Source organism: Gracilinanus agilis, chromosome 4 (genome assembly GCF_016433145.1).
Source record: "Gracilinanus agilis isolate LMUSP501 chromosome 4, AgileGrace, whole genome shotgun sequence".
Taxonomy (NCBI): domain Eukaryota; kingdom Metazoa; phylum Chordata; class Mammalia; order Didelphimorphia; family Didelphidae; genus Gracilinanus; species Gracilinanus agilis.
In genome coordinates, this window is record NC_058133.1 from 386,644,808 (window position 1) to 386,655,546 (window position 10,739).

A 10,739-nucleotide genomic window follows, 5' to 3' on the forward strand; every position below is an offset into this window, starting at 1 on the left:
TAACTTTGTGGCAGACTTTCCAGCATTCTCCAAGCCCTTATCCCTGGAACCTATTGAGGCCAAGTGCTATTGCAGCCTAGGGAATATTGGGTCCACTCCTCTGGTACCTGGAGACTGTGCTCAATTCAAGGAGGAGGAATGGACAAGTATTCAGATTCTCTGGACATCTGGAGGATGTGGAGAGGAACTGGAAAGACCTTTTCACTCATTTAGTCCAAGAGATGAGTTCCTGAATAATGCATGTTCATGGTTCTTAGCCTCAAGAGTCCTAAAGGTCTCCTAGTAAATACAATCCTGGAAACTAACCTTTCAGATAGGGAAGAGGGATTTCAAGGAATATGCAAACCTCACACTGCAAAGAACTCTAAGTTCAAGAAATTTGGGAATTTGTTTTCTTTCAAGGTAAGGAAAATGTCAACAGAACACCTCTGGTCAAGAGAAAAAGATTGCACCCATGGTTCTCAGGCCTTGGAGAAGCCGTGACAAGGGCATTAGGGGATGATACTGAAGGTGCAAAGGATTTGGACTATGTAGTCCACTACCAGAGTGAGTTATTTGGATAGTTTTGGGGGTTGGGGTCCCTGGGAACAGGGCTCCCCTGACTAGCAGTCTGCTCCAGGTGTTTGCCTTCAAGGTAAATTCAAACCCTCAGGGTAGCTCTCCATGAAGTTTAAGAGAGATTCACTAGAATGTTGGGCTGTTGGGCATTTAGCAACCCCAAGTTCAGTTTCCTTCCAAGAGGAATTCAGACCCTGACTCTCCTGAGTATGGTGGACTATAAGATCTTGTTAGAAAACAATTTGTTTTTTTTTTAAATAAGGAGAATTGAAATTCTTTTAAATTTTATTTTACATTTTAATATTTTTAAATTTTAAAATAAATATAAAAATTTAAATTTAAAAATAAATATAAAATTAAATTTTAATTTTAAATTACATTTTACATATAATTTATTTTAATTTATTATTATTCATTTATAATTTAAAAACTAAATCCAGGGGCATCTAGGTTGCTCAGTGGTTAGAGAACAAGGCCTGGGGAAGGAAGGTCCTGGATTCAAGTTTGATCTCAGACACTTCTGAGCTGTATGACTCTGAACAAGTCACTTAATCCCAGTTGCCTAGCCTTTACAGTTCTTCTGATTAGAAACCGATACTTAGTATTGATTCCAAGATGGAAGGTAAGGATTTTAAAAAATAACAGGAATTCTTTCTGTTTTCTGTGTTGTTTATAGGCTCTGGTGAGAACTTTGCATCTTTGGGGAAGAACAAAAAGAGTCTGTCGTGTTCCTTATATTTGAATTTGGAACCTTGAAAACTTGTAGAGGATGTGGGTTTCCTTTAACTCACATAAATGGAGAAATAGTTTTCAACTCTATTCAGAGCTTTTCCCAGAGTAAACTCTTAAGAGGAATATAATAAGCCCAAAAAGAAAGGGATATTTCATTTAATTCCTAAATTCTGCCCCATCCTGTTTGAATCCAGGACCTGATGGACCCCCATCCAGGGTTGCCTTCCACCATAACCAGTAGTCCTATAGTTTCTCTCACTCATCTCTAGATGGAAAAATCCTTACCCTCAAGATCAAACCATTAGATGCCTACCTTTCGGTAACCAGGCCACTCAGTGGACGTGAAGTCAGGTCTGTTTCTAACGTGGCTTCAGACACTTCCTAGCTGTGTGACCTAGGACAAGTCCTTTAGCCTCTGCCTGCCTCAGTTTCCCCAACTATAAAATAGGGACAATCATAGCATCCACCTCTCAAGAGTGTCATGAGGCTCAAATGAGATAATATCTGTAAAATTCTTACTATGGTGTCTGGCACACAGTAGGCACTTAATAAATGTGTATTTCCTTATTTCCCCCTCCCTCTTGTAGATCTTAGTTACAGGAGATTCAGAGGTCATTTGTATGTTTTCGTGATCTCAGTTCTGGTCTGGAGAAAACAAGTATCCCGCCTTCCACGCTGCTTGAGTTGTAGTCAAAGCACTAGAGACTCAAGTTAGTCTAGATCAGTGATCTCTGGACCTGTCAGTCTTCTTGGGACAACATGCAGAATATTCAGCCCAAATATAATAGAATCCTCCTTGTTCCCAAATGATGCTGGAGAATCAGATGACTGGTGCAGCCTAAACCAAGCATCATACGAGAGTTACCCAACTTATTGAATATATTACCTAAAAAAGAAATGTGCTGCATCCAGCCACAGCCAAGAGTCAAACTCTGAGCTAGTGTTCCTTTCCCGAGGATGACCCTACTGTGATGCTTTTAATACATCAAAAGCAAAGAAGTTGCCTGGCAGAGCCAAACGGCTACATGATCAGCCTATAATTTGGGGACGACCACTTCTGGTTTTCTTGAAATATTTAACTGAATTAAGAGATGATAGATCTGTATGACTGCTTCTTTTAATTAAAATCTTTGCCTTCCATTTTAGAGTCAATACTGTGGATTGGTTCCAAGGCAGAACAGCGGTAAGGACTAGGCAATGGAGGTTAAGTGACTTATCCAGGGTCACCCAGCTAGGAAGTGTCTGAGGCCAGATTGGACCTGAAGACTTCCTTTCTTTTGAACCGACTCTCTATCCACTGAGCTACCTAGCTGCCCTTCTACATGAATTCTTAAAGAATAAATAAAAGACAGGTTCACCTTTTCTCCAATCTCCCATAGGAGATGGAGAAGACTATTTGTGTGTGTGTGTGTGTAGAAAATGAAAACAAAAACAATGGGGATTTTCATTTCCACCATGACTACTGACATGAATTCCACTGCCAAGAACTGGTATCCATTAACCCTTTATATTTGAAATGATGAAAGAACGAGTTGTAATAGTCACCAAAATGGGCCTCTATCTAGTCCAGATATAAAAAATTAAAAGCTGGAACTGGAAGTCAGACAACAGATAAAAATGAAATATTTCAGAATTTCTATAAAAGACTTTTTTTTTCATTCAAAGACACTGGAACGATCATATCTGAACTTTAAAAATTTAGGCCCTAATGTGCCAAATGAGGAAGTAGAAGTGGCAGTAATGAACACAAAGATGAAAAGAGCATCTGGACCAGAGGAAAACCATATGGTGAGGGTGGATTGGAGGGAACTGAGAAGCTGATTCTGAACATAATTGAGAGACAGGAAGATGCTTGAAGATAAGGGAAAAAAATCATAGATAGCATTACTATTGAAAAAAGTGACCAAAAAAGACTGCCAAACTACAAGACTACTTCCTCATCTCTATAATTTTTTATAAGAATGTGCATGTATCATTAATGGAAACATATCAGGGGAAGTGAACTTCTGTAACATTCTACAGCAGTCACATAACTGTCTGAGGAGTGTGCAAGATTATTGGTTTGTTAATTTATAAAAAGAAAAGAAATTTGACTCAGTAGAACAAAATGCACTTTTTAGTTCTCTCCTTCAGTAAAACATTTCCCTTACATGTGTTAAAAGCATGCAAGATTACTTTAGAAATGTAAGAAAGAAGATTATTTAGGCACTTTTCTCTTCTCTCTTAATATCAATCACTCAAGATTCTTAGACTCTGATAGAAAGCAGAGATCTAAAGGAAAACAGCAACAGCCAGAAAGTTCACAATGAAACAAAACAAAAAGATCATGTACTTCTTCCTCTTAAGATATTTTCAGAAAATAATGTCAATCTATGCACTGAAGATTTGAGATGTTTCACCCAATGCTACTTAGCTGACTTTTGTTAATCCAATTTATTACCTGATTATCACCATAACAATAAATTATTTCTTTTAGTATCTTTCCATTAAAATCATACTAAGAAAGTGAAAATAAGTTTAAAGTATGTATTAGTAAATTTATTGGAAAGAGTATTCAGTGTAAAATTCAAAATTTTAATTTACATTCATCCATAATAGAGATCTGTTAAGGAAAGCTATAGTAGATACTCCGAGACCACTGATTTTTTTTTAAATGTTTTAGGAAAGTATAAGGGAACTATCTCATTAAATCATAATTGTAGAGAATGAGGCATTAGAATAGAAGCCAAAACATCATTAATCTGAAAAAGATTCAGGAGTTTGAGTATATTGCAAGATCAATATTAGTTAGTAGCATAATGGGGTAGTCAAAAGAGGTCATTCAGTTTTCGGCTTCAACTAGCCAAAGTACCATGTCCAGAATGAATGAAGTCTCGCTTTCTCTGCCCTAGTCCAGTTCTGAATACTTTTTTTTTTTTTTAGAAGAAGGCACTGACAAATCAGAGCCTATCCAAATAAACCTAAGTAGGATGAGGAGGATTCAAATATTCCTATGAGGACAGACTGGAGAGAAACATAGATGAAGAGTTATCATGTAAAAGAAGGTTTGGTTGCATAGGGTAGGACCAAGAATGAGCGGTAAGTTATAGGAAGACTTTGGAAGCTAGTAGAGCTGCCTGGGGGCATAGAGAGTATCTCATCACTAGAGCTCTTCAATGGAGACTTGGTGATCATTTGTTTGGGATGCTTTTGAAAGGATTCATGATTTAGGTAGGAGGTGGTAGCAATTCCTTCTGAGATCTTATACTTCTTGAGTTTCCATGATGAAGTGTCTATTGGCCACCTCACTTTTTTTTTTTTAATTCCAGGCATGGGAAGGAATCAGTCATGAAGGTGAAGAGACAATAGAATATGGACTTTAGGGCACATCTTCCTTGTCAGGGTCTTAGATAATTAACATTAGGCTTAGAAGAATCTCCTATTGTGTAAGCTAAAGCCTGACTTCCAATATAGTTCGAACAAATAATCCGTTTTATAAATTAGACAATACATCCACTGGATTTGTACAACAATCCAGTGGCTACTGGAAGGGCCTAGGAGTGGAAGGGAAGGAACATTCCTGGGAATATAATGACAACGTATTATGAGTAAGAAAATGTACCTGATAAGGACACTTCAAGAAGGGAAACATTTTGAGAATTTCCTTCAAAGGTGTCTTGTTGTTAATCATCTTTCTTCGAATTTCCAGAGTCTGGCTCATCCTATTGTCAATTTCTCCCCAGTTCTTTTCGGCTTTGACATATTCTTGATGGAACCAGTTAATATGTTCATCTACCTCAGAATCTAAATAAGCATCTTCTTCCTGCAAAATATTTACAAATCATCTGAGTTTTCAAAGGCATTTTGAGACTTTAAAAAAATAGCATTTACAATCTGTTCTGTATACACTTAATAATAATACAATAATTAGTTAAGAATTACTATTAACAGTTTCACTTTGACTTTTAAGGTAGGGTGCTAATAAACAGAATCTATTAAATTGCAAACAATCTGGTAATTAGGCCCCATGACTGTGCTAATCTGCACTGTATGGCACAGAGTTATCGCATCTCCCAAACCACTTCACTAAGCAGTAAAACCAGATATTCCCAAAGGTCATCATTTCCCCTTCTTCATTCAATTATTAAGACAAACTAAGAAGAAAAAAGCTAAAGAGAAGAGAAGAGGAGAGGAGAGGAGAAGAGAGGAGAGGAGAGGAGAAAAAAGAGAAGGAAGTATATCCCAACAGTTTTTTTCCTTTCAAAATAATTCCCAAGAGTACTTAGGTTCAACTCTATTGCATTTATAGTATCATAATAGACAATAAGAATTCATCTTTAGAATAATGAACGCAAGGCATGGTGAAGTATTATTGGACTTGGAGTCAGTAAAATCTGGGTTTGAATTCTGCTTCTATCACTTAACCCTTCTGATCCTCAGTTTTCTCATCTGGGAACTGTACAAAATGAGACTTACACAGCCTGACTCTGAGCTATTATGAGAAGCATAATTCACTAATCTAAATATCCCATATAAATGTGTTTTTTATTTCCATCTTTTTTATGAGATTCACATAGAAACAGTTCTGAAATAAGTCATTATCCTATTCTTATCCCTTTATCCTCTACACTATGGACTCCTGTATAGGTATATAATATTATACCTAAATATAATATTATAGTTGAATAAAGATATGTAAGCTCTTCCTCTGTAAGTTCACTGCAAAAACCCTCACTACAACTCCAGCAGTAGACAATACAAGAAGGATGTAATGTACCTTATCCTGCTCCCATAATGATTTTGATCCCCTCGGTCTGTACTTGAAAAGAAACTTTTCAAAGAACTAAGAGATAATAAATATGTGGCATAGCAGCATCTCTTAAAAATTACGTTATTAATTTTTTATGGCTCAATACCATATCCAGGCTATTATATATTATTAAATAACCAGGCAACAATTTTGTCTTTGACAATGGTCGTATTCTGGTACCATTTATTGGTTTAATTGTCCAGAATATTTTGAGATCTATATCTTTAGGATAAAGATTTGTTGTCTGTCCGTCCATGAAAGATAGTGATCTCATACATCTTAGCCACAGGATCATACCTTGTTAGGTATATGAGAGATGCTAAGCTTTCCTACCCGGTAATATTATATCTTGCATAATGCATAACCTAAAATGATCACCAGATTCGAGCAGCTTAAAAATGATTATTCTGTAGCTTCTGTTGACAGTGACCTGAATTGCCATCATGAAATAGCACTATTTCTTTGTTGAGATATTTTTGGTTGAATTCATGTGGATGTCTCCTATCTTGGAGGTTCCTTTTGATTTCAGTTTTAGATTTGTCATTCCATAGGTTCAATCCCTCTATCCAGAAAAAAGTCACTTGTGGTTACATTGCATGAATTAATTTACATTATTATTATTATCATTTTGAGATGCCAAATGAGAGAGGTTAGATTGGGGAAGGGTAAGAGAAAAGAATTGTAGCTTTCTAGTTAGCAGTCAGTTAAACTGAAAAATTAATTGGAGTCTCTTCTTTTCCACTGATTTATGTAAAATGAAGGTTTCTTATTCAAGTTTTTGGATATATATACTGAGAAGAAAGGAACTCGATCTTTCTAATAAAGTCATTAGCAGGGGCTACCAGTTAAGTACAGAGAAGAAGGTTAAAATATCTAATCTATCAGAATGTGATGGAAAGTTCCTATTACAAGAATTAAAAACAATATTGGCAGATGCTCTGACAAGATAGCTTTTGCTAGATACACAAGAAAACTTCAGATATATTGACTGGCCTGCCCTACTAGCTGTGCAATTCATTCACTCACTGACACATTCATTAACTCATTCAACAAAGATTTATTATGCACAGAGGGAGCTGTGCTAAGCACTAGGGATACAAATGTAATGGAAACATGAGTCTGTCTCCTAAACAGCTTTGTTGCTCACCCTCCAGTGGTTCTAGTTTTGTAGTTATTTTGAGGCATGTATGAGCTTCAGGGTAATCTGTAAAATCAGTTCCCAGTCACTTCAATGAACAATGGGACTCAGGCAAATGATAAAAAGTGTGTGGTTTTTTTCTAGCTACAAGAGATTCTGGGGGAGGTATTGATCATGCATAGTAGGTAGGGAAGAGGTGAATGGAATTCAGGTGCCCCATCTCAGCTAGAAGCTAGGACTACACAATATCAATTGAGGCAGGACCCTTATTGCAATTTTTTTTATATCTCCTTAATCCCTTTTTATATCTCACACCATACCTCCCTAATTAATTTACTTTTCTGCTTGCCCTGGTGGCAATTCCAAAACTTTTCATCCCTCCTCGGTCTTTCCATGGCACTCTCCCTTCCTCATCATCTGAGCTGAGGACTTTGTTTCATACTTCACCAAAAAAAATTGGGGCCATTTAGCAAGAGTTCTCTCTTTTCCCCTCCTCCTTATCAAACATATGCCTTCCCTGATGCTACCTTCTTCACCTGCCTCACATAAAAAGGACCCTTCTTGTCAAGGCGAATTCTTCTGTATATGAACCCTTGGTTTCATTCCGTCCCATCTGCTCTAACTGTTCCTTCTGTAATCCTCACTCTCTAAATGATTTTGAATCTCTCCCTGTGTACTAGCTGCCTCCCTCTCATGTGCAAACATGCCCAAGTCTTCCTCGTCCTTAAAGAAAAACAAAAAATCCTTTATTTGATTTAACCATACCTGTTAGCTATTCATTCCATTTCTTCCCTTTTGTTTCACAGTTCTTAAATAGAGCCTCCACTTTCAGCCTCTGCAGCCTAGCTTGTGACTCCATTATTCAACTTTCCCTGCTTTTTCCCAGTGTTACCAATGATCCCTTAATTTCCGAATCTAATGATTTTTTTCCTTAGACTTCTTTCTACTTGATCTCTCTGCAACTTCTAAAACTTTTTTTTTAACATCCTTCATTGCCTAATCTCTTCCCTCTAGTTTTTTGTGACCCTTGGTATCTCCTGATTGTCTTCCACATATCTGACTGATCCTTAGTCTCTTTTGTTTTGTCTCTCTTTGTTAAGCCCATTACATGTGGGTGTCCACTAAAGCTCTGTTATCTGGGTACTTTTCACCCATAATACTCTTGCCTGGTGATCTCATCAGCTCCAATTGCTTCAACTCTTCTTTCTATGCTGATGATTCATAGATGTCTTTATCCAGTTTTAAGGTCTCATCTAACCTTCAGTTTCACATCATCAGCTGCTTTTGATCATTTTAATTAGATGTCTTCTAGGCATCTTAAATGGTAACACATCCAAAAAAGTGAGTGAGAAGAGTTTAAGATAGGGCTCTGGGTCAGAAACCAGAAAATTTCATCTTTGTGAGTTCAAATTTGGCTTCAGACACCTACTAGTTGAGTGATCCTGGGCAAATAATTTAACCCTGTTTGCCTTAGTTCCTCATCTGTAAAATGATCTAGAGAAAGAAATGACAAATCATTCTAGTTAGTATCTTCATCAAGAAAACCCCAAATAGGGTCATGAAGAGTCAAACACAACTGAAAGAACTTAATAACAACAAAAACTACCACCCTAGTGCCTGGCAGATAGTAAGTGCTTGTTGGTAAGTAATAATAATTAATAAATACATGTTGACTTCTAGAAGATTCAATAAATCTTCAGGGTCCTTTTGTAGTCCTGATGGGTGAAACTATGGGCTGGACAAAGAGGGTTAAGAGACTTGTCCAGAATAACAAAGCTAATCCAAGATTTGAACTCAGTACAATGAAACTTCCTGACTCTCAGTCCAGCACTCTATTCACTGAACCTCTTGCTACCCCCAAAATAAGGAACATGCTACAATATAGCAGCATAAATCTGGGCCATTCCCTTTCCTGGAACTATGAGTCATATGAATCACATGAATCAAAGGGAGTGTGGAGAAATCAATTCCCTAGACCCCTTGAGTTTTTTCCTTGCTTTGGTGGTCTTCAACACTAGGGTGATGCTAAAAGTCCCAGATAAAAATATTGTTTGTATTCTTCATTGTATGAAAGTTTGTTCTATATTCCATGCTATGGAAGCCTAATGTTTGCAGAGGAATTGAGAGCTGTTTGGCTAGAAATAATCCAAATTCCAGTAACCAGTTTCCAGGAGAAACCTCAAGTGATCATATGACCCATCCAGGTTATTATTAAAGGGAGGTCCTGGAGGTTGAACCCATACCTATTCAATTGTTTCTAGATAGGGCAGTCAAGAAAGATCTCATGGTAGGAGGAAATAGCTCACTATTTATGTCTGGTCTTAGAAACAGAAGTTATTCCAGGGAAAAAGAAGTGTTACCCAAAGTAGCTTTAGCTTATTATTATAGAATCTCAGATTTGTAAGAGACTTCAGACACCATAAATAAGAAAACAGATTCCTTCTATAGCAGTGTTGTCAAACTCAAATAGAAATAGGGGCCACTAAACCATACATAAACATCCCTGTGGGATGCATAATGCCTTAAAGAGCCACATACTGTAATATTGTCTCTATGTTCAACTGTATTTTTATTTATTTTGCAAAATATTTCTCAATTATATCCTAATCTGATATAGACTACATTCAGAAGAATTGTTTGTTTGACACCTTTTCTCTACCACATATACAGGATATGGTTATCTGGTCTTTACTTGAAGATCTCTGGTGAGAAAGAGCTACTTCCTCTCAATTTCTGTCTCAAATATGTCTCATTTCATTTTCTTCATTGCAAGGAACTTTATCAAGAATCTACTGTGTCCCCTGTGCTAGGGGCTTTCAGTGATGCAAATGTAAGAGAAGGAATTGATCTCTAGCCAATACCCCTTACCATAATTCCCAACATCGTCTCCCAGGAAGGGGAAGTCACTGAAAAAAAAATTGCCTATGTCCCTTGGAGGTCTTTAAGCCTGGAGGTATTCACAGTTCATCAGTTCAAGTAGTCTAGACCTGCAGCTATTTTGTAGAGTATTACCCTTGTGGGCCTCTACTAAAGTACCTCTACTAAAGAGTTGCAGGGAGGAAATAAGGAAGGAAGGAAGGAAGGAAGGAAGGAAGGAAGGAAGGAAGGAAGGAAGGAAGGAAGGAAGGAAGGAAGGAAGGAAGGGAGCAAAGGAGCAAGGGAGCAAGGGAGCAAGGGAGCAAGGGAGGTAGGGAGGGAGGATGCACACAACTGAAATATAGTTGACCACTAGAAATCTTGTGGAGATGGAGAGTGGAAGTGCAGAAAAATAAAAAGACATCAGAATAGGACCTGTGTAGGCCAATCAGATATGAGAAGTGTTATGACAAACACCATGCCATTGGGATTCTATTATCCTACCAACTCCAAAGGAGTAGATCTATAATTCCTTTCTCTCCAAAGCTCCCCATTTACCTTTCTTGCTTTAAGGAAGGTCTATTTATCATTCTTTGTTTTAAATGCTTACTGTGTCTTTATAAATATTTATTTATATTTATAAATATTTATAAGTAAAATATTTAT

General features: G+C 37.1%; 1 protein-coding gene across 1 annotated transcript in view; it reads right to left on the reverse strand.

Annotated features, from left to right (window-relative positions):
* SAMD3 (sterile alpha motif domain containing 3) overlaps window positions 1-10,739 on the reverse strand; it is a 70,536-nt gene that overhangs the window by 5,444 nt on the left and 54,353 nt on the right. Inside the window, exon 7 of the mRNA XM_044674515.1 lies at window positions 4,892-5,092. Coding sequence (XP_044530450.1) covers window positions 4,892-5,092 — 201 coding nt within the window. The remainder of the gene's footprint in view (window positions 1-4,891; window positions 5,093-10,739) is intronic.